Source organism: Miniopterus schreibersii (assembly GCF_964146895.1).
Source record: "Miniopterus schreibersii genome assembly, chromosome: 5".
In the NCBI taxonomy this organism is placed as follows: domain Eukaryota; kingdom Metazoa; phylum Chordata; class Mammalia; order Chiroptera; family Miniopteridae; genus Miniopterus; species Miniopterus schreibersii.
This window is the reverse complement of record NC_138106.1, coordinates 58,580,031-58,603,845: the sequence shown is the minus strand read 5'-3', so window position 1 is coordinate 58,603,845 and position 23,815 is coordinate 58,580,031. Positions and strand designations below refer to the sequence as shown.

Here is a 23,815-nt window from a genome sequence, read left to right as displayed (position 1 = left end):
TCACTTTGTTCACTGTTTGTTTCCCATGCAACTTAACTTTCTGGCCATAAAACCCTCCTTGTACTTCTCCAGCCACTGTCCTTCATAAGCAAGAATTGCTGCTGCTTCATGAACCTGAAAAACAGTGTGTTCTGTGAGATTCGTGTGATTTTCATCAGTGGAACCGCCCAGAACCAAACCCAGTCCCTTCCAGAGGTAAGCAGGCCTCAGCCAACCCTTCATTAGCTTTAAAGGGAGGCAGAGAATTGGGGCAGTTACCTGTATTATAAAAAGCAGACACCCGCCAGTAATTCACCTCAAGGGCATGCTCAGTCACTCAATTTTCTAACTACCTGGCCTTGCCAGTGAAGGCAGAGCCCTCTACAGAAGACCCCACGAGGGAAAGTCTCTGTGGCCACATCACCAGTCTGCTCCACAACCCGACACACAATTCTATCAGAAACCCTTTTCCTCTGCTTTATGACAATTGAGAGATTTCCAGGCTTTCCTTCAGTGAATGGGAAACAATTAGTCATTTCCAAGGACGCTTTTCTACTCATCTCTGGCCCCTCAGAAGAAGCAGTTTCTGCTTTGCTCATTTAATCTGTTGGAAATAACTGTGACAAAGTCTAATACTTTATACCTGTTTTGGAGTGTGCATCCTACTCAGATGCTTAGCACTTCCTACTACCTGGACCAGTAGAATTTAGTAAATATGGGAAGGTTTTATTAGAATGTTTTTTGATGTCACTGTTTTTTAAAAGCATTTAAAGAGAAAAATAAGAAATGTCTTGTTATACTGGTCCATGTGATGCTATGAGCCCTAGCTACACATATTTTAAGAGAACAGAGTTGAATATCTGACATACCTTTTTTTCCAAACTCTCTTGCTTTAATCTTGAGTTTATTGACTTGAGATTCTGCTATCTCTGCCCTTTGCTTAGCTTCGTTCAACTCACATTGCTGCTGCTTATACTTGGAAAGATATTGATTGGCTTGTGCTTCCTATAAAAATTAAAAATGAGGGGGAAAAAAGAAATCTCTGTGCCTACATAGTCATATTTTTTCTGTTCTGACATGAGAAAGTTGAAAAATGTGTGAAGGGAATCTAAACTTCTGTGTACTGAATGGAATATCATCTTTCTGTATGACATATAGGGATTCAGACTTTCCAGCAGGCATGAGATCTATTTTTATAACTGGTTTTCCCTGTAAGTTTAGAACATGGTCGGCACTTTCCACCAGCTGGATGTAGTCGACGCGCACAGATTAGGTGTGTGATAGAACAACCATGGTTGGTTGTCATCAGTTAACATCTTGTTCTACCTCTCAGAGTGGGCAGGTCTTTACAATTATATTAGTCAATGGGTAATAGATATAAGTGTTTTTGCCCAAATCATTTAAATAATCAGTTTAAGAGATATTAGGTGTAAGCCAATTTCTATGGCACTTATCAATTACATTCCATGTAGCTATGGATACTAACCCAAGGTTGGCAGATACATTTCAAGTGATAATTTTTTTGTGCACAGTCATGTCCAGGCTCATCAGAAAAAGGACTGTGAATTGCATTTATGCTCACTCAAGGTTTTAGGGTGAGGAAGGCCCTAGGGTGATTACCCAACCAAAAATGTGCCATCCCTACTTAATGCCATGCTCTTACTTGGCTCATTTCTTGCAATGTACATGTTTAGGTATAATCACAAAATTGAGGGAGAGAGCTCCGGCTCCCTGGAGGGAAAAGTAGCACAAAATTTTACCATAGGTGATAATTCTAGCTTGAGGAAAACCAGAGAATGAGCAGACTTTAAGCTGAGCTGCTTTTCTCTGACAAGCTACTCACCTAGCTCGGTCCCCACATCTCCATTAATCGAAAACAACTGCTGGGAAATCCATGAGGCTGCAATCGCCCCAGGCACTTATCGCTGCCTCAATTTGCTGCTTGTAACTTTGCACTTTTAGCTGAAGATTATCCATCAGAGTCTGCATCCTGCTCAGATTTTTCTTGTCTTTCTCTACCTGAAATGCATAGGTATGTATGTGAAGGTGATTTGAAGGACCCAGCAGTCTGCACTGGGAGTAGCCTTATAAGAGGAAATAAAGAGCAAGGAAACTTGGTTAAATGCCATATTAGAGTTATGACTTGAAAATGGGTTTAACTTATCCTGAGAAATCAAAAACATCTCTGAGCAATAACACTCATGTCTCCTGATTCACCGCAGAACTCCCAGTCATTGCTAAAATGGAAGTTAAAGCCACTAGATTCAATTTTGTCTTCAGTTCTCCCATCCCAACCAAGTTGCATCTGCCTGCGGTTTCTGTCACCTCCCTCCCTCCAATCAAGCCAAACCATCCTTTGAACTTTCTAATTGACCCTTGGCTTTTGCTAATAGAGTAGGAAAGGTAGTTTTCTGGAGTTCTGGTGTGGATATCAGCAGAGAGAGGAAAATTCCACAAGCTAATACCACATGCAGAAGGAAATTGCTCAAATGAGTCCAAAATTATGAAAAATAATAAAATTGGTGTCTTCAGCCACTAAGTTTTGGGATAATTTGTTATGCAGCAATAAATGAATAAAACACAGACCAAGGGCTATGGCAAAAAATATATATATCAATTTTTATATATACAGGTTGTTTTATGTTAGCCTCATGGTAACCAACAAAGCGAAAAGCTATAGTAGATACACAGAAGAGAAAGAAATCTAAGTAACCCACTAAAGAAAATAAATAGCAAACAGAAAAAGCAAGAGAAGAAAGGAACAAAAGGAATCAACAAACGGCCAGGAAACAATTAATGACATGGTAATAAATACCTATTGATCAAAAGACAGAGTGGCTGAATGGATAAAAAACAAAACTGATCTGCTACCTAAAAGAGACTCACTTCAGATATAAGGACACACACAGACTAAAAGTGAAGGGATACAAATATATTCCATGCAAATGGAAACCAAAAAGGTGGTCAAAAACAAATTAGACTTTAAGACAGACTGTAATAAGAGACAAAGATCATTATATAATGATAAAGGGGCCAATTCAACAAGAGGATATAGCATTTGTAAATATTTATGCACATAGAAGCAGGTTTCAGTCCCCAGCCCTGGTTGGGGTGCATCCAGGAGGCAACGAATTGATGGGTCTCTCATCAATTTCTTTCTCTCTCTCTCTTCCCCCCCCCCCAACCTCCCACCCTCTCTAAAAAAACAAAAAAGTGGAAAAAATATCCTCTCCTTGGGTCAGGATTAAAAAAAAACCAAAAAACAGAAATTGACTTCTCAGTATTTATTTGAAGGAAATAAAATCACTAACTCACAAAAGTATCTGCACCCTCATGTTCATGGCAATATTATTTACAATAACCAAGACATGGAAACAACCTAAATGGCCACTGATGGATGAATAAAGAAAGTGTATAATATCCTACAGTGTGTATGTGTATGTGTATATATACACACACACACACACACACACACACACACACACACACACTGGAATATTATTCAGCCATAAAAAAGGAAATTCTGCTATTTGCAGCAATATGGATGGACCTCGAGAGCATTATGCTAAGTGAAGTCAGAGAAAGAAAAATGATGTGATCTCACCTATATGGAGAATCTCAAAATCTGAACTTACAGCATGAGAACAAATTGGTTGCCAGAGGGATGGAGTGAGGTTGGAAAAATAGGTGAAGGTGGTCACAAGGTACTAAATTCAAGTTATAAAATGAATAAGTCCTGGGAATATAAGGTACAGCCTGGTGACTATAGTTAACAATACTGTATTGTATATTTGAAAGTTGCTAAGAGAATAAATCTTAAGAGCTCTCATCACAAGAAAAATATTTCTGACTATGTGTGGTGATGAATGTTAACTAAACTTGTTTTGATAATCATTTCACAATGTAAACATATCAAATCATTATGCTCTACACCCAAAAGTAATAGTGTTATATGGTTATATGTCAATATACCTATGAACAAACAAATAAGCAAATGTAGGTCCAACCAAGCTGTTTCTGTTGCTTAGAACACTCCCTCCTACTCCCACCTTAAAGTAAATCTGACAGTAGATAATTCATTACTAACTTTGAGCTTATTAAGGCAGGAACCAATATGTAAGGAATAATCTGGTTAGGAAAATGAGACAAGTCCATTTTTAAAATCAAATCTCTTTTCTGTTTTCATCTGCCTATCCCTCTGCCTCTCGGGTTTAAGAAATCTGAAGATTCATAGAATTCTGTGTGTATAGAAAGTTCTAAAACCAACAGAGATTTCATTGGTTAAAATCAATTTACTGAGGCCTGTAAATTCACTGTGTGGTGAAGGAGGCCACACAGAAGAAAACTGAAAAGGCCAGAAGTGGTTGCTGATGTTACTGTGCCTCCCGCTGGGAAGGGCAGCCTTTGCAGGCCTGGGCTCCCCTGCGCCTCCGCTGAGGCCTTACGTAGCTGTGGTAGCCAGGGGTGTGCACCGCGCAGATTTCCCTTCCAGAAACTTGCCCTTCAGCTGTGAGGAGGACAGTTTCCTGAAAACAGCCAACTGCAGTGCCTTTGGGATCTGCCCCAGCGTTTACACCGGGGTCACACACTCCCCAGGCAGCCCCTACCGATAGCCAGGCACAGCGGAGTTCCTAAGGTCTGGCCATTTCTGCCCACATGGGACCCCTGTAGGGCAATTTTTGTGCTGGACACTTGCCGGGAGCCGCACTGCTCTCCGAGGCCCCTTCTATCCAACCCTCCTTCCTTCATCTTTTCCTGTGACAGGTGTCAGACCCATAGTGTGGTCTGAAGGCTTTCTCTCCCCTGGGTGTTGCCTCCAGTAACTCTCTCGTCCTTCTGACTCCATCCTGGCATCTGGTTCCCGGAGAACCCACCCAAGACCAAATTTTGTTACCTTATTCCTCCAAAAATAAAGATACCATCTTTATAATTAGATTTATAAAGATTAAATAACATCTACATGCAGTTATGTGACTATAGGAAGCAGTCAAAGGTAAAATGGAGCAGGTGGATGAAGAGTGGGGTAAAAAAAAACCCTGTCATTACCTTTGTAACAATTATAAGTGTCCAATCTTATGTCTTGCTTTTTAGCACATTTTTCTAGGCAGTGGAGAGAGAAAGTAGGATGAGACTCTAAACGCTAGAAGGACATATGAGGGGAATAAATGCTCAGTGGGGCTGGCCATAGAACTACTGTGGATGGGGTCACACTTGATTCCCTTTCCAGTGTAGTTGGATCACCCCCGAGGATTTTTCCTACAAGAGGAAAACCATATTCATGTCCCTTTCAGAATGACATCTTCCATTGGCACCTATGAAGTACTGTCGCAAACACCCTGCCTCCTAGTCCGGATGGTTATTTTGGTGTTAAAGGAGAGCAGGCCCAAATGACTCAGCATCCACCTTGAATGTTTCAAAACCTGGTATCGGTATTAAGAAATGTAGAGGGCTCTCTAATGTCTCTTTCAACTAAGAGGGTCTAGACTAATATTTGCATTAAGTAGGTGCTCAACAGGTGTTATCTGATTTGATGGCAGAAAATCATTGCACAGTTGAATGGACACACTCTAAGCATTGTGCAGACAGTTGGGAGAAATTAAGAAATATACCTCCATACTAGTACCTGGGGAATACTATGATTATTGCTACAAAGACACAAAGATCTAACACAATAGAACACGAACGCAATCCTTGGAACAACAAAATAAAAAAAATAAAATAAAACTCTGTTGTTTTGTTCTGTAATGAAGTTGTTTACAGAAGAAAACAGTGAAAATAAGCCGTAGGAAAATAAAAAGAAAACCGCAAACATTATTAACCAACAGCATTTCACTTCCCCACGTAGGTGGCTTCCCCCCCCCCCCCCAAAAGAAGAGCAGAGCGGCACACCCTGCATGTTCCCCAGGCGTGTGCTTCCTGAGCCACACGTACCGTGGGCTGGCTCCGCAGCAGCTTTGATAAACCTGCACAGTCTAAGAAGTGTCAGACTGGCTCGTCTTCCGAAAGAACCACTTATTCAGTGAAGAAGAGCTGCGCAAGTAGCTCATTTCATCTTAATTAGCCCAAGATGCTGCTTCTGAAGTGCTCTGCTCTCTGATCAACACTATCCTTCCTGCTGCACGGGAGGAAGACTTTGATGTCTCCCACAACACGAAAAACATCGTAGCCTTGGGAACAGGGACCAGGGACCAGGTCGGGCAGACCTAGCTTTACTGCTGCCGGCGCCGCAAACGTGGGAGCCTAGAATGAGTTTGTTTTATCGCTGAAATAAGCTATCCTGTGCAGCAGAAAGGGCTAGAAGGTGACCTTTGCATGTTTTCAGCCACTGAAATATGTTCACCTACCCTGTGCCAGGAAGATGCACAGAGCGGCAAACCCACGTACAGTGCCTCTGCTATCGTGGACTCTGCTCTACTCCATTTGAAGAAAAGGAAGAAAGCGTAGAAAATAAAAATACAAATGAAGGATTACGTTGTTGCTTTAGAAATGTATTAATTACTGGTACGAAGTCAGTCTGCCCGCCTCATTTCAATTAGTTGCTTGAGACCAATGTCAGTCAACAGGAGAACAGAAAGCTTTGGAGGCCTCTCGTTAGCAATTTGCTATGTGTTCACCTGGCACCGGCACCAAATAGAGTCCTTGGTGGCCTGGGGTGTCTGTGCAACCAGAAAATGGAAGTGCAAATGTCCCCTGCTCAATTTAGTCAGCGTCCCGTGTAACCTGCTGGCAGGGTGGCCGCCCGTCTCTGCCAGTCACTTCATTTACACATTGTTCCCACTCCTGCTCTCACAGGAAGGAATATTTCTGAAAGTGCTGCAGGCATTATGTGTGAAAAAATAGGAACGGTATAAATAGCTTTTTACTTCTAATTGCAAATTGCAGCTCACATTTGGCTTCCTGAGAGCTCTGAAAAGGGACCAACCCAAACCACTAATAGCACAGGGGCCCTGGAAGGGTGAGTCAGTGTCTACCGCTGAGAGAGAGTGAAGATGGGGAAAGAAGTGCAGGAGACCCAGAAGACCTTTGCTGGCTTGACGGAGCCCATTTTTCCAGGGTGCAGCCCAGCCAGATGGGGTTGCTTTCCCCGAGTACCTGGTAGGTCAGCTCTTTGATGCATCGCTGCAGTCGGTGGGCTCCCCTCTGTGCCTCTGCATTGCGATGGATTTCGCCCTCCAGTTCACCTTTCGGTTCACAGACCTGCAAACAACCATGATCTCAGACCACAGGCTGGCCGGCATGGCATCGTACTTGCCAATTGGCGTGATCACTTGACAGGGAGCGAAATCATCAAGGGAAGATGTGCCTGCTCTCTTTCTGGCAGTGGTTAAACAGGGGGGCAAGCCCTCTTGGAAAACTCTCGCCAAAAGTGAGTTGGTTGAACTCTGTGAGTCCACATAAGAACCCTTTAGACCGAAGGATGTGAAAGGCTAATCCATGCAGTGCCAATACCTTTCCCTCAGATGACAAAAATCACACACGCACACACTCATGAACGTATGTAAGCATATAGAGAAAAAAAAACACACAGCACACTGAGGATTCAGCCAGTACACTACCTAATCTTAAGCTGCTCCCTCCATACTCAGCTCTGATTCTCTAAAACTCAGTCCCCAAGTCTATGTCACGTGTGTGTCACACACAGCCCCACAGTGCTGCTTTGTGGGAGAGCTATGGTACAGACTAACATTCTGCCTGTGGCCTTATAGAGTTATACAAACAAGGCTAACGTGACATTTAGTCAAGGAATATTTGATGCCTACTACATACCAAAGCCCAGGGCTAAGGAGACAGCAGTAAACAAAAAAGATCTCCCCACTATAAACGTACATTCTAATGGGGGGGGGACACACAAACAGAGCAAAGTAAAATATAGAATATATTAGATGGTGATAAGTGATTTGGAGAAAAATAAACCAGGAAAGGGGCAGGGAGCTGATGGGGGAAGGGTGTTGCCCGCTGCTTCTCCTCCCCCACATGTCCAGGGCCTTCTCCCTGCCGCCTTCTTGAAGCACATGCCACCTTCTCAGAGAGACCTTCCTGATCACCCTTGGACACTGCAAAGCCCGATGCCCTGAGGCTAATGCGCCTGGACTATCAGACCTCATCTCTGATTCCCCTCACCTCCTGCCTCCACGTTAGCCCACTGTCCTTGCTCTTCCTCAGGGAGGCATGCTGGGGGTGGGGCAGTCAGCAGGTGTGCAGGTTTCTTGTGAATGAAGCCTATTGAAAAGAAAAATCTTCTGGACCCTTGCCCTATAGGAACATAACACATCGTTCTATCAGTTGGAACATGAGACTAACAGAGCCCATCCTTTACTTTGTTAAGCTTTTGCTGTATTTCTTAAGTAAAACAGCTCAGGGGAAAGTTGCTATATTAAAGCAAATCCTAGACATCATATAATTTTATGTATAAATATTTCTTTATGTAATTCTAATAGGTAATGGTATTGTGATTATGTATTTAGGAAAATTAACCAAAATTCTTTAGTGTCATCTGATATTGAGGATCTCACTGCTGCTGAGTTATCATTGGTTCTAGGCCTTAATAGTGGACAAACAACAATTGGAAATAAAATTAAATCTTGTTATCTTAAATTTGACTTGGAAATCTTAGTATCATTTATGTATTTTTAGGGAAAAAAGACATAACTTCTTTGCTTTTATGCCTATATGCTTCTTTTTTATCCTAAAAATCTTGGTTCTTATATATGTTGTTGGATAAATAATTATATTAGTGTTATTGCTAGTAGCAATAATAAGATATTATAATATTGAAACTACAAGTGCAGTTTGCATCATTTGCTGTTCTGTTTTGTTTTGTCCTTAGATCTATTTCATGAGAGATGTTCAAACAAAACACTGTTTAAAAGTCACTGGGAATAATTGTTCTTTGTTCTATGCCTCCTAGCTTGATATACAGTTAGCTTCGTTTGCTTCCATTTGTGTTAAAACGTTAAGGATTGCTTTGTTTTACTTTCCTCTTTGATTTAAACTTTTTTATGAAGCATGTAAATGTTGTATATGATTTTGTGATCAAAACAACAAGGTGCATTCAGAGGGTCTAACTTTCATCTCTGTATTCCCCCTCCTGAATAGCTGTTTTTATTAGTCTTTGTTTTATCCTGTCACTATTTCTTTTTTAAACTATAGGCATATGTGTACATAACTTCATATTTCCCCCCTTTCTTGCACAAAAGATTGTACACTCTTCACATTGCCTGTGCCTTTTATCATTACACTGCGAGGCATGGTCTCCAGAACACATTATAGAGCTCTCCTCATTCCTTTTAAATAGCATGACTGTATGGATGGGGTGCCATCATGAACATTGGTATTCCACTATATGGATATACCATAAATGAGCAAAGGCAATACTGTACTTTGCAGAGGCCCTTCTGAGCCATCAAATCCCAGTCAAATATTCTTTCCATCCTGTAGCATGTGTCACATGGCCTGTACCTAGTCACTGAAATTGATTCAATAATTTTAAAAATCCTATTTTCAAGATAGGTCTTTCTATTTGTTTTTAAGCTCCCTGAAGGCAGGTACTACATCATTTCTGTCAGCCCTTACTATATCTTCACTCTGTCTTTCTTGATACTTGATTTAGTCGTTTCCCTTCTCCTTTCTCTGGCCGTTAGGAAATGGGCAGAGAAATAACAGGCGCAAAGTCACAGAAGCAAGACTGTGAGGGTGTGTGTGGAACAGGAGGGCACCTGGCTGTGGAGAGCCCAGAGCTGGTGTGGGTGGATGGAAGGAGATGCGTCTCACGTAGCAGGAAGGGCGCAGACAGACTAATCCAGTCCAAGGGAAGTGGCCCCAAGTCACACAAGAAAGAATGAATACATTAAGATCTGACCCTCTTGGAGATCTGAAAGCATCATTAGCAAAAGTGATGAGGAAGGTAGGGACTGTCTGGTATGATTCCAGGACAATATGGCCTTGAATAGGGAGTTGTGAAGACCCCATGGTCCCCCAGGGCCAGCTCCTACCCTGGATTCTTGCTTCTGGATTTGCTTCCTCCTTCCCACCAGGGCCATCTGTTCAGCTTCATCCAGCCCTTTCCTGTCTTTAACTGTCTGCTGCATATTATGTCTCACCCTCTCCAAGTGCGCACTGGCACGTTGCTCCTCCTCCAGCTCCTCTGACATGTGCGCTGCCTAGAAAAGCAGGAAAGAGACTGAGATCATGCAACGGCTGGTCACTCTTAACATTTTACCCACAGTCTTCATTTCTTGACCTAGCTAGATGCCATGCCCTGCCTCTGTGCGTGGAATCTCTTCCCACCAGGCTCTCCCTAAAAGCCTGTGGCCCTCAGGGTTCTGAAGACTAGGCCATCAAGACAGCAGCAGCTACTGCAGAGCTCAGGGTGAGGGGTGCTGGAAACAGACCAAAGATGAAGTTCCACACGAACACTCCTACACAACACCTGTACTGAAAGCAAGATGGCCAGCCAAAGCAACAACTTTTTAAAATTGTTTTTCATTGATTTCAGAGGGAGAGGAAGGAAGAGGGAGAGAAAGAGAAAACAACACTGATGTGAGAGAGAAACGTCAACTGGCTGCCTCCCATACACGCTCCAACAGGGGATCCAGCCCACAACCAGGGTATGTGCCCTGACCTGGAGTCAAACCCATGACCTTTAGACGTGCAGGATGACCAACTGAGCCACACCAGCCAGGACGAAATAACAACTCTTAATTGAACAGAGCACCGGGCCACGTCCTGTAACCTCATGCACCAGGAAAAGTGTGGAGGAGATGCCTGTGAGAATCTTTTCCACATCTCACTTCTATGATTCTGTGATTCACAACTGCAAACAAGTTTAGGCTCCAGGAATTTGGCAGCAACAGATGTTCTGAGTGCCAATAATCTGGCACACGGCAGGTTAATTCTTGCTTGTGAAGCCTGCTCTTGGCTTTGGTTGTGTATACAAGGGCTTAGTGTCTTGACGCAATTATTAAGAACTGTTTCCTGAACCTCTCAGTGCATTTAATGTAAGAACACTACCCTCCCAGTCAAAGCTTCTCTGTCTATCAGGTTACCAACCATCTGTATAATTTAAGTGTGAGACGTCTGTGCAGATGGTGAGGGCAAAGAATAAATTACAGGCAGCTCTGAGCTCTGCTATGTGAGGTTGGGACTCAGAGCTAAACTACTGGAGAATTTAAGGGTAGGGGGAGGTAGTGAGTTCATTTTTCAACTTAGTCAAGAAAATCTTTAAAAGGCAAGTTTAAGCAGATAGAGCCTTCATAATGTATGACTCCATAAATTTACCAGACCTAGAGGCTCTTTTTATTCCTTTCTATCTATGTGGATTTGCATAAATGTTAAGCACATTATTTTTCCCTTGGCCAAACATTTTCAGGCTTTCACACCCCTCTTCGCCATCAGAGAGCAGAAGTGCCTGCCTTGATACAAAGTGGCTGAGTGATGGGCCTGTTTCTCCATCCTTCTGGATCCTACAGTAACCTGGTAGCTAGGATGTGGTGCAAAAGTTTTATTTAGCTGCCCAAACGCTAAATAATTCAGGCAAATACAGACACAAGCTCTTCCCCTCGTTTGAATTTCAAAATGACAAATATGAAATCAAAGTGAATATCCTGTCTCCCCAATTCCCATATCCTTTTCAGCAAGAGGATCAACTTCCATGCATATGGCAAGGTCAGGGCTGCTGCCGATGGTTGGTTGTTTGGACTACACAAAATCACTTGATGGGGTTGGGGTGAGTGGAGGTTGCAATCCAGCCCAAGCCTACTCAGCAAGTGCTGGGGCCTGCAAGGCTGGGTGCTTTCTCCCTCTACCTCCCTCCCTCCATCTTCCTCCATGAATTTTTGGGGTATTTCCTTCTGCTTATCCTCTGAGAGAAGTGCTGCATCTGCCCACAGGGGGGCGCTCAGAGGGTGGCCTTTCTCGGGTTCCCACAAAGGTATAGTCAAGGCTGGCAGCCAACCCTGAGCTTAGTGTCATTTAGGAAAAGCACCACCCTCAACAATTTTAAACTTGTAAATAAAGAAGGCACATGCCAACCCAGAAGCCCTTCTTTATCAACCGATTCTGCTGCTCAAGCAGTAGTATGGCCTGGAAGAAATAAGTGAAATAAGCATTCTTTCCAGATCATTGTCATAAAACCATTACACACTCTAGGAACAAAGCTATTCTTAAGTAAACACGGGAAGGATTGTTTCTAAACATCAGATATATTGATTCACAAGCAGAAAGTGGCTTAAGTTAAAAAACAAAAAAAAAAATCTCTTGCTTTCATAAGGTTTTGCTTCTAGGAATTCAACTGCTCCTTTTCATTGCCTTGGGAGGTTGGAGGGGAGGAGCTAATTGGCCTAATTTTTCAAAATGGGGACAGGGAGCAGAGGGGTGCGCTAACCTCCTCCTGGCTGTGCGGAGAATCAATGGAATCCTTTTTGGCTGCAGATTGGCCTCCACCCCTTGGCTACTGCTCCAGTCAACTCTGGCAGGCAGGAGTGAGCAGGCAGTCAGTGCACCCACCGCAGCGGCTGCCTTCTTGGCCTTGTCGTCTGCGTTTCAACACCCCTGCACTGCCTCTTCTGCTTCCTTCTGCATCTTGGCAACATCAGCCTCCCATTTCTTCTTCTGGCCCAGGAGACTTGTATTCTAAGGAAAAGCAGCCGTCTTGTTAGGCAAGTTGAGACCAGCGATGCAAACACAAGCTAGTCTGTTCGGGACAGGCAATGGGAGAGGCCTCGGGCCAAGAGAGAGTTTTATTCTAGTCAGCCACACTCACTAAAGCAGTATTTCCAACCCCAAGGGGCCAGGTTAGAAAAGCTCCTTGCCATCAAAGGCATGCTTGAATGGAAGAGATTTCAACCATTCAGTATCAAAGAGATGGCAGCCTGAATCAGAAAGGAGAAATGGATCCAGATAACCTACAAGCCCGGAAAGACAGGTTTGGTTTTCAACTTGAACAATGTTTTTCTGGCTTTTGCTCTTTGATGGGGTAGAACAAACATCCCAGAGCAGAAGTCAGGGTCCACTGCAGACCTTTGGGGAGCAGGGCGTTAGGGAATAAAACTCAGTTTCCGGCATGATGCTCCAGGAAACAACAATCTTCCTCTCTATCTACCTCCCTTTCCTATGGGGCTTTGCAGTGAGGGGGTGGGAAGAGCAGCTCAGAGGAGCCTCACCCCCCAGCGCAGTACACTGGAGGATTCTTTGTTCTGTGGCTGGTGCTGTCCTAATTCTTCCCTTCCTGGGGTGTGACAGGAGGCTGGAGCTCCTTTTGCTGCTATTTGGTCCATGTTTGAAGCACAGATTTTCTGAGGGTGTGAAACCCTAGCATAAAGAGTGTGTATAAAAGGCATGAGCTTTCTAGTTCTTATTTCTCCTCAAAGTCCTTTCACTTTTCTCCAGCTAGTGTCTTTCTTGGTGGCAGGATTGAGCCTTAGAAACAGAAAGAAAGACACTCCTGCTCCACAGGTCCCACCCTGTTCCCTTGATGGCATGAAGCATCTTCAGGGCTGCCATCCTCTGTCCTCTATGGACAGCCAGGCTCGGGGCACCCCCAGGCTTCCCACTGCCGTGGGCGTGGCCTGGGGCAGCCACATGTGTTTTTCTGGAGTCTATTCTGGACGCTCACTGCACTCGAGTACTTGGAAATGACTTCTTTGTAAAGGAAGATACAAAATGATTTGTTTGTACCCAGAATCCGTTAAAATCTCCTAGAGAGATAAGGGTTAAAAACCTTTTTAAGCTGAGCCCTGGCCCGTGGGCTCAGTTGGTTGAGCATCTTCCTGTACACCTGAAGGCCGCAGGGTCGATTGCTGGTCAGGGCACATACCCAGGCTGTGGATTCAATCCCGGGCGGGGCATGTGCAGGAGGAGAGGGAGGCAACTGATTGATGTTTCTCTCGTATCAATGTGTGTGTCTCTCTCTCTCTCTCCCCCCTTCCTCTCTCTAAGATCAATGAAAAAGCATATCCTCACGTGAGGATTCAAGAGAAATTTATAAAAAATCCTTTTCAAGCTGAATGACTCTCTAATTGGTTCTTTTTGGGGGAAGTGGGGTTAGGTGGTATTGTGTGGAAAGGCAACCTAGATGGTTACAGCTCAGGTCTGAAAAGGGCACGTGTAATTAGCCAAGGATAAATTTGGCCTCAGATGTTTGTTCTAGGCTAGAGGTCTGAGGTTCCAGAAGGGCCTAAGGAGGTTCCATGGAAGTTTCATCATGTCATCAAAAGACTGATAGTGTTCTAGTCATTGCAAGGTGTCCCCACATGGTTAAGGTGGGAGAGAGGTCCTCAGGAGCAACATAATATCACCTAGATATGCTGGTCGAAAGGTAGTGCCTGGACCAGCGGTGTCACCTGAGAACTCATGTGATTCCTGGCTCCCACCACAGAGCTACTGATTCAGTAGGTCTGGGGTGAGACCTGAGAGTTGGCATTTTTGTGTTAGTTCCTCTTATACACCTAAAGTTTCAGAAACGCTGCCACAGACACCAGGTCTCTACTGCCTGATTCCCCCCCCCCCCCAAATCCATCTCTCTATGTGTGGTTGATGGCCTCACCTCTCACTAGGCTAGTAGTTTGTCATCACATGGGAACTCTCTGGTGCATTATCAGTTATAACATGCATGGCAAATGATTTGTTACCAATAGCTATTAAGTACTATAGATAATGATTTTTTTAAAAAAAAATTTTGATAGTCTATTTATAAGAATTCTTCGCATTGTATTTAGATCAGCTTTCTTGAGAGAAAAAAGAGCATGTTGATATGACTTAGCCTGCTGGGAATCACGTGTAACTTGCACCCTATTTGTTCTACACCTCATGGTATCCAGTCAGGATGTGTCATGTGCATGGACACAGAAGCCAAACTGTAGGCACAATCTGATTGCAGTGCCTTCCAGCTGGTGCCTCACTGGTTCATACTTCCTTTTGCCTCAGTGGGGACACAACTGGCATTCTGGAGGGGCGGAATGTGACATTCCTATGCCTGCACCTCTTGGGAATATTAGCATCTCTGCACCTTTTCCACTAAATGTCAGTGGCCCTTCCCAGTCGCTGTGACAACCAGAATGACCCCACAGACATTTCTAAATACCCCAGAGCATGGCAGTTCTTCCCCTAGCTGTTTTAATCCATCCTTCATAACAATCATGAGAGTAAACTTCCTAAAATATAAATCTAATAACTTCACTTCTGGCTATCTAAAATTCTTCAGCGGCCCCCCATTAGCTCCAAGACAAAATTCAAAATCCATCAGTCTCAGAGTCAAGGTCCCTGGTGACTGCGCTCTTACTCAGGATCATTCCTGCTGGTCTGTCCTACCCTGACCCCATGCTCTCATGAGTATATCAGTTTCCCTTAACACTCCCAATTCGCTCTTCTCCCCATGCCTCTGCCCTTAGCTCATCTACCTGGCTTACTACTTCCTTGTCCTTCCTGGCTCAGATTAAGTATGCTGTGCATCCACCTAAGCCTGGGATGGTCAGAGAAGGCTTTCTGTAGGGGTGTGCTTCCTCTCTCACCATACTCACAGCTGTGCACGACAGTGTGTTTACTTAGATCTTCACACTTTTAGGAAAATAGAGACATTTTGTATCTATACCATGCATACCTGTCTAAGTTATGGGGGTGTGACCTAAAAATGTTTGTTGAATGACCCATTTACTATACACAGTTGTCCTAACCACTATGATTTTTCCTGATTCTGTGAGAATGGCAAAGGTTCTAAGAATTCTTGCTTGGTGTCACTTATATAACCTCCCATGGGAAGCCAGAATTATGAGATATCTTTTTCTCTGAAGCAGGAGGTTTTGTTTGTTTGTTTGAATACTGGAATGCTGGGGGAACATGTGGCTTAGGGGTAGCAGAAGCAGACAAGTGGGTCTGGAGCACTAGGGAATGTTCATCTCTCTCTCCCAAGTATCCTGGCGGTGAATGCCCTGCCAGTCCATTCTTCTGGAAGAAAGCTTAGTGTTATGGGTCAAATTGTGAAACTACTCAGAAAACATGTTGGCAGTCTTAACCCCCAATACTTGAGAATGTTACCTTATTTGGAAATATAATCTTTATAGAGGTGATCAAGTTGAAATAAAGTTGTTAGGGTGTGCACTAATCCAAAATAACTGATGCTCTTATAAGAAGAGAAAATTCAGACAGACACAGATGCTCACAGAGGAAAGATGGTGTTAGGACAGGCAGGGAGAATGCCACGTGAAGGTGGAGGATTGGAGTGATGCATCTATAAACTAAGGGACACCAAAGATGTCCATCAAACCACCAGAAGCTGGGGGAAGGCAAGAAAGAAGTCACTAGGAGATTCAGAGGGTGCATGGCCCTGCCAACACCTTGTTTTCAGTCTTCTAGCCTTCAGAAATGTGAGAGAATAAACTTCTGATGTTTTAAGCCACCCAGTTTGTGGTACTTTGTTATAGCAGAACTGGGAAACTCATACACTTGAGAATAAATTGTTCTGAAGTGAAAGACTCTCCCTATGTCTCACGTGCCACTCCTAAGGCTTAACATGGCAACCGGGTATGGCTGACCCCCATGTGGAAACCAGTGCTTTCAACCAGCTGATGCAGGTAATGGAGAGAGTTTATGGGGCCCCACCTGGGTACGGAAAAGATTGATTCTTTCTGTGCTTCCAGGAGCTCTTCCTCCGCCAGCCTGTGCCCACATTCTGTCTGCTCTTTCAAGGACCTCAGCTCCTCTAGTTCACACTGGAGAAGAGAGTTGCGCTGCTCAGCCATAGCCACCTGCTCCTTCAGCTATTCAGGTATTTGCTGTCATCCAGCTGCACCCCAAAGTCCTTTGAGAGAAAACATGGGTGGGGGCACAGATCCCTCTGAGTTTAATGGGATATTCACCTGTACAGGCATGTTCTAAACAAAGCTCCACCAGCTTAAATTTAAGCATTTTCCTGCTTTCTTGAAGGATTTGCTTTGTTGTCTCCACTTTTATTGCTCAATACAATCTGTTGTTTGGCTTACTTCCACAAGCAGAGGCATTCCCCACCCCCATATCATAATTTGAAAATACCTTGATTTGAATCTGAAGCTGGCCCAGGGACTTGGTTGCCTCTGACACCTGCTGGTTGGCACAGCTCAGCTGGAGTTCCATCTCGTTGAGGTCCCCCTTCCGTGTTCTTCTTCAGCGGGTAGCCTCAATTCTGCTCCTGGTTTCAGAATCCAGACTAGACTGCAGGGAGTCAATAACACACTGCTGGTTCCTCCTAATTTTAGAATAACATTCGGGGGGGGAAATCATGCACCCAAATTAAGAAAGGTTACCTGCTGTGTAAATAACAGTTTAGGAAACAGAACGGCATTAAAATTCAAGAAAAATTCTGGGTAATTAACAAAATGAGTCTAAAGGGTTTTCACTTTTAAAACACAGAAGTTGAAGGGCTCGGTGAGTGAGCATATGTCCATCATGACAGACAAGATTCCCAGGCCAACCTCCTGGAAGAATGAAGAGGAGCACCAGAATCTTATTGAGGATCCAGTTGGGCAGATGTAGCCTTGTCTTAGACCCCCTAAAGGGCAGTCTAGGGCAAATATCTGTATTTTCTAGAGTGGCTAAGGCTGAAGGAAGAATGCTTTTTCAGACAGTCATAATATTTAAACACTTCCAATGATGCAAAATGTCTGAACAAGGCAAGAAGGAGCCACAACAGTAGAAACAAGTCCTGAGCTCCAGCAATGCTACTCAAATGACGTGCAGACACTAAATTCTCCTAGAATAGCATGGCTATCTCTCTCCAGGAGTGTGAGAGCAGGACCAAGTGTGAGATAACCAACTGCTGTGTGATGCTGAATTATTTCAATATTCTTTCATAAACACAAGGCCCTATGCTGAAATCACACTTGCAAAATGACAGAAGCTTAGACAATAAATGTGCGCTCAGCTGGCAATGAAAAAGGCTTGGGGAAACCATGCCAATCCTTTCCAAGCCCCTTTGCAGTGAGCTTGGGACCATGTGGCTGAATTCTTGCTGAAGGACTATGGGCTATGTTTACAAGCCTTGCCAATACAAACTCTCCTCGTGATCCTGGACTCTCTGGTCCCCATCTATGGCAAACTTGGTGGCCAACTATGGAAGATCATGGCATTACAAGATGGGAGAACCTGGAAATAACTTAGAAGAATAGTGGCCTGCTCTCTATCCCTACTCCACATTGGACTGTGACCTAGGGCAAAACAAACAAACAAAAACAAACTTTGATAATTTAAGCCATCTAGCGTTGGTGGGTGTGAGTCAGGACAGTTTAACTGCTATAACTAACACATGCCCTGTTAAGCTCACCCTATGGAACAAGGCCAAAGGCTGAACGGATAAGGCAGAAGAGAAAAGAACCTCTCTGTTCTTCCTCATAGAGACTGCCAGCACAACATACTTGCCTTGGGTCAGAATTAGGTTGTACACCGAGTCATCATTGAGCCTGTGTCCTGAGCTCTGAGGCCAATCAGGAAGATGTCCAGCCTTCAGGGGAGTAGGATTGTGGCCAGGGTTTCTGATTGGGTGACAGGTGGAAGCACCACTTTCCATCACCATCCCTTTCTCCATTAGTAAGGGGAGGTCTCAGAGTAGTTATGGAGATGTATAGGAAACAACTCTTTCCGGTTCCAGAGCCCAGAGCTAGCACCTCTTCTCGGTCAACCCCATGTCCCTGGTTGCCACATGCTAAAATCAGCCTCTCATGCCTATCTTTAGGTCCTAGGCCTCTCTGTTCAGTTCCCAGATCAGAATCCTATAGGGATGCCAGTTTATCAAGTTAATAGAGACTGTTATGGGCTAAATGTGTCTGCCCCACTTCCTATATTCAAATTCTTATGTTGAAGCCCTAACCCTCAGCACCTCAGGATGTCACTGTATTTGGAGACAGGACCTTTTGAAGAGCTGATTAAGGTCAAATGAGGCCATGAGGGTGGGCCCTAATCCAATCTGACTGGTATCCTTATAAAAAGAGAACATTTGGACACAGAGAGACACCAGGGATGCACACACACAGAAGGGACCCTATAAGGACACAGCAAGAGTGGCCATATGCAAGTCAAGGAGAGAGGCCTAAGGAGAAACCAAATTTGCTGATTCTTTGACCACTTTCAGGACTGTGAGAAAATAAAATTCTGTTGGTCAAGCCACACAGTCTATGTATTTTGTTATGGCAGCCAGAGCCCATAACTCCTACAAGGACACGCACACTCAACAGTAGTAAAAGCTTTAAGACCTTTCTCCGTCTTCCATTGGGGAAACTCATTTTTGCCTCTGCTGACTCTCCTTACACAGGAACACTAAAGCATCCCCAGTCTGGTGTCAAAATCCTCTATACAGAGATACATTCTGCTTAAGCAGAACAACTGAATGTTTCAAGCTGTCTTTTTCCTGCAGTTGTTTATGAAACTTCATGAGTGCCTCTAGACACATAAAAAGTGCCGTGGTTTAAGAGGCTTGGATATGATGCAGACCTAGAGAATGTCTGCTAGACAATCAGCACCATTCACACAGAGTCAAGATATCTTTAAAATGAAAACTCTCCCAAGCACATTTTTTAAGAAAAATTAAGCTCTCTGGGCCAGGGCATTATGGTAAGAAATTCATTTTTTCCCCCTGAAATGTAAAATACAATTTGAGGAAAGAAACCAAATGTAAAAAAAAAAAAAAAAAAAAAAAAGAGTAAAATCTTAAAATTTTAAAAAGCTATAGACAGTCAATTCAATATGTCCTTTCTTTTCTCTTGCAATACTGCTCATCCATATCAGAGAAATGCAAGGTTTTCCTTACTTCCAATACATATGATTCAGTTTTCAAATGATTAACAAGGTGTTTTGCTAACTAAATGCCATGTCTGAGTTTGAGATTCTGGTTTCTGAAGATACACTAAAATATTTTAGTTAGAAATAAGAAGAGATTTAAACATATTCTTCTGGCAGAGACTTTAACAATAAAAGAAATTAAGTCAGGTGGTGCATACAACTTAAAACCACGTGGCAAAGTTTGATTTTGAGTTCAGAGGAGGGGACCGTATGGAAGGAAAAGATGATGGAACATTACCATATACCTGAGGATAGAGGGCAGGGGTGGGTGCACTGTGGGTTATGGTCCAAATCTGGTCATGCCCATTTGATTTCCAGTGTCTATGGCTGCCTTCAAGCTACAACTGCAGAGTTGAGTAGCTGTGACAGAGCCCCTACATCCTGCAAGCCAAAAATATTTACTACCTGACCTTATACAGAAAAAAGTTTGTCTAACCCTTCTACAAGTGATCCAACCAAAGCAAACAAGTGCATTTTGATTGAATAAGGAATTTCCGTGCCTTATTCCCAAAAGCTCTTTCCACAGCACCTCTCTGGGTTTGGCAGAGTAGAATGCAGGCCAGGTGCACCCTGGTCTAGGCCAGTGAGAAGACCCTCACACATTTCAGCATATCTTTGAATACCCTGAGTTGGGAGGAATATAATCGGTGACCCCTGAAGATTCAGGCCGTACCTGACCAACTTGTTTTTTAACCCAGTCTTGGGCCTCACGGTACGACTCTATTTCCATGGCACTTATGGCCACCAGTTGGCCTTTAAGCTGGCCGTTGACGTCAGTCCTCCTTTCCTGTGTCTAGGATGGAGAGAATCAAAGTCAGCCACTGAAGCTCCTCCCTTCCTTCCATCAATGACTACATTGTCACCTCCCTACCACTAGCTATGCTAATTATAACATTTGTAGAAATTAAAAAACAAAAGAAAACAGCAGCAGCAACAAAAATCCATAAAAGTTTAGGAAGTCTTGGCTAGAACAGCAGGCACAGTATCTCCCAACATTATGTGCTCAGGTATCTGTAGAACAAGCAAAACACACGACATGCATACTCCTGCTTTTCCCCAACAGGCCTCCAGGCCCAGCTCACTCAGGATCAGTGCTCTCAGAGAGAATGGAAGAGCGAGCTCAGCAACAGAGAATGAGGCGAGGGCGTTACCCAGTTTGGAGCACAGTCAAGGGCTTGCCTTCACCTCTGAGACTCTCCCCTGCTTTTGTGGTCCCTTCGGCTTGCTGGATGCTGTCTCGCAGGCCTCCTTCAGTTCCTGTGGAGTTTCCTATGGTTTATGTGGACAAAGGACCCTGAACCTCACCTTACCCTCAGGCAACATTTCCCTTCGGTTCTATAATTTACATGGTTTAGCCTCAATTGCTTGAAATCCTGTGCTTTGCTCAGATTCCCCCTCACATTCTATTCAGCATCCTTAACATGCCTCCTTCTCCTAGCCCTGAAGTCAGATTAAACCACGGCCTTCTGATACAATCTGAACTCACAGAGAACACTCCACGCAAAAAAAAAAAAAAAAAGAGCCTGGGATGCTATTTGTGATATTTTGTAAGACATGCTCATCTTTTCTTTCTGGATGCACCTATTATAGTGATTATGAACCATTAACTAACACTCATGAATAGCTCAGCCCTCCTTCCTGCCCGCCCCTTCTTTTCTCAGCCCTTCTTTCCCAGCTCCTGCCTCGTCTTCCGTTCTTTCTTCTCCAGCCCTAGCTGTTTGGTTCTCCGGCTTCCTTTGCACGAAGATAATTACCATCGGTGAACAGCTCTACGACATTCAGACGGACCTGATGAGATGCAGACTCTGAGGATTCATTTTTTCCTCTGCTCCGTTTATTAATAGGCACAGGTTTGACATTACCTGAAATGAGGTGGGTTTTTTTTTAAAACTGCACAAGGAGACGTTCATTTTTGCTCCTCGTGGAAGGAAGTAGGGCAAATATCAAGGCCCAATGTTTTTGCCCTTCATCAAAAAATGTATTTTAGACACCAACTCAGAGCCTCTCAACTAGACCAGAATCCATCACCACAGTCAGTCCTAGAGAGGAAAGTGCTGGTGAGCGAGCAAAGACCACTCAGCTCACAGAGGGCCAAGTCTGGCTTGACATCCTCACTAAAGAAAATGACCCTCCCGTGGGAGCTTTGTCTGAAAATGGGGTATGGGAAAGAGGCCAGGTCGAATGTATATGTTCACAGGTTTGGGGTTTTTTTTTAAAAAAAAAAAAAAAAGTTCAACAAACGCACTGAAAGCAAGTTGCCAGTTGAACCTCATACTCAAATGATTTTTCATTGCCGACATATGGCACTGACTTAGGGGAACAGATCAGATAGAAAATATAATCATAGTTAATTCCATGTGTTTATAATTGTGCCTTTGATCTACAGAGTGTGAAGTGCTTTGCCAACATCAGCTTACTGATCTCCCTCACCACCTTCTGTGACATGGATGGGGCTGCTTTTATCCCCTCACTTCACTGAGAAACTAAGAAGTAAAATGTCTAAAGTCATCAGCTTGTAATGATGAAGCTAAGAAAAGAGCCTGCCACCCACGGATCCTGTCTAATTCAGTTTCCTGACTATTAGGGCTCAGCTGCTTCCACAGGGGTTCAATAAGCAGCTTAGCTCTTGGCTAGCTCCTCTCCAGACAAATGGCCACAGGGATAGGCAAGGGGTATGCGAAAATTTCGCTCTGATCTGACATTCATTTTAATGTACAAGCGTCAAATTTTTATTTCTTTTCTTCCACCGTTTAGCATTATCAGTTTCTTGAATACCCAAGAAAGAGATATTTTATACGAAGACACAGAGAATATACACAGTAATTGTATATATAATTAAGCTTTCTTTGTGTGTGAGTTTTTTGAGTTTTGTATAGGAATAGACGCTGCTCGAATGTAAACAAAATTATAAAAACTGACAGTAATTGTGTAGAAGTATTCCTTGATAGTAACAGTGGTGAGCTTTCTAGAAAGTTTCCAGTGTCGGGTCAGACTGGCTACGTTTCTTTGATAACATTCCCACAGGGCTCAAAAATGCAACTGTTGCTTATCAAAATAACTCTAAATACCTAAAATTTTCTATTTCTTCGTCTTTTTCTGAAAGCTTTCTTCCAAGTTCTGCTTTAGTTTCCAAGAGTTCAAGCTGGAAATGAAGAATCTTAATTGCCTTACATTCCAGAGCTCCCTGAAATACATAAATGAAAAGCACTAAATTAAGTCCACTTTTAGACAAAATCTTTTTCTTCACAAAACGTACGTCACGGATGTTGCTCTCTTTAGAGTTGCTGGGAAAGATCTAAGTTCAAATCAGGTCTTTGAAGTTGAGAACAGGAAGAAACAAGTGATTACCTTTGTTTGTCATGCTGTGGTGGGCAGTTAGACAGACGTGAGCAGATCAAGGACAAAGGGCCAGGTGCAGGTCACCAGGGTGGAAAGCCCCAGATGCGTAACAACTTGCAAACCTGGGAAAACAAGAACTTTGTTTTCCCTAGCTTATCTTTCCTCCCGGAGCATATCTCTCTAAAATCAATAAAAACAGTTTATGAAAAGGGCACAAGGGTGATGACAATCTATCGGTCAGTTAACAATTGGCAGATAGTCCTGAAGGAAGGAGTAATTTTTATGGTAGCCTTTGAGGAGTGATTAGCACATACCACCAAAAGTAAAAATTAAAACTGAGTAGCAGTGTGGATGAAAAGTGGCCACATGCTAAACCTGACAAGCTCAGGGAAGGCCTGCATGGTGGCCTTGCCAACTCAGAGACCTAAAGGAACCACAAAAGATGGTCTGAAATGAAAACTTTTTAACTAAAAGTAGTCTATGGTGGGTAGTCACCTCTTCAGGCAGAATTTTTCCTTCACAAAGGTTAATTTTCACCTTAACTAAGCCTGTCGGTTGCCTTTTTTCCATCTGAGATAACATACCTGATTAACACGCCTTTGCAAACAAAGTAGTTTCCTTTTTCCTGGCTCTCAATGCATCAGGGCAGAGACCAGGAATGCTCTCATTGTTATTGTTACCGTGTTAACTACCCTGT

The 23,815-nt window shown here is 43.5% G+C and overlaps 1 protein-coding gene across 1 annotated transcript in view; it reads right to left on the bottom strand.

The window, feature by feature from the left end:
- Positions 1 to 154: 154 nt before the first annotated feature.
- The window catches only part of MYH15 (myosin heavy chain 15), a gene marked incomplete at both ends in the record, with an annotated part of 114,835 nt that continues 91,174 nt past the window's right edge, over positions 155 to 23,815 (bottom strand). The window contains 13 exon segments of the mRNA XM_081137994.1: positions 155 to 258; positions 849 to 980; positions 1,899 to 1,998; positions 7,072 to 7,176; positions 9,972 to 10,139; positions 12,484 to 12,519; positions 12,523 to 12,609; positions 16,573 to 16,604; positions 16,607 to 16,732; positions 16,735 to 16,771; positions 17,002 to 17,112; positions 17,116 to 17,194; positions 22,848 to 22,963. Coding sequence (XP_080994120.1) covers positions 155 to 258; positions 849 to 980; positions 1,899 to 1,998; positions 7,072 to 7,176; positions 9,972 to 10,139; positions 12,484 to 12,519; positions 12,523 to 12,609; positions 16,573 to 16,604; positions 16,607 to 16,732; positions 16,735 to 16,771; positions 17,002 to 17,112; positions 17,116 to 17,194; positions 22,848 to 22,963 — 1,233 coding nt within the window.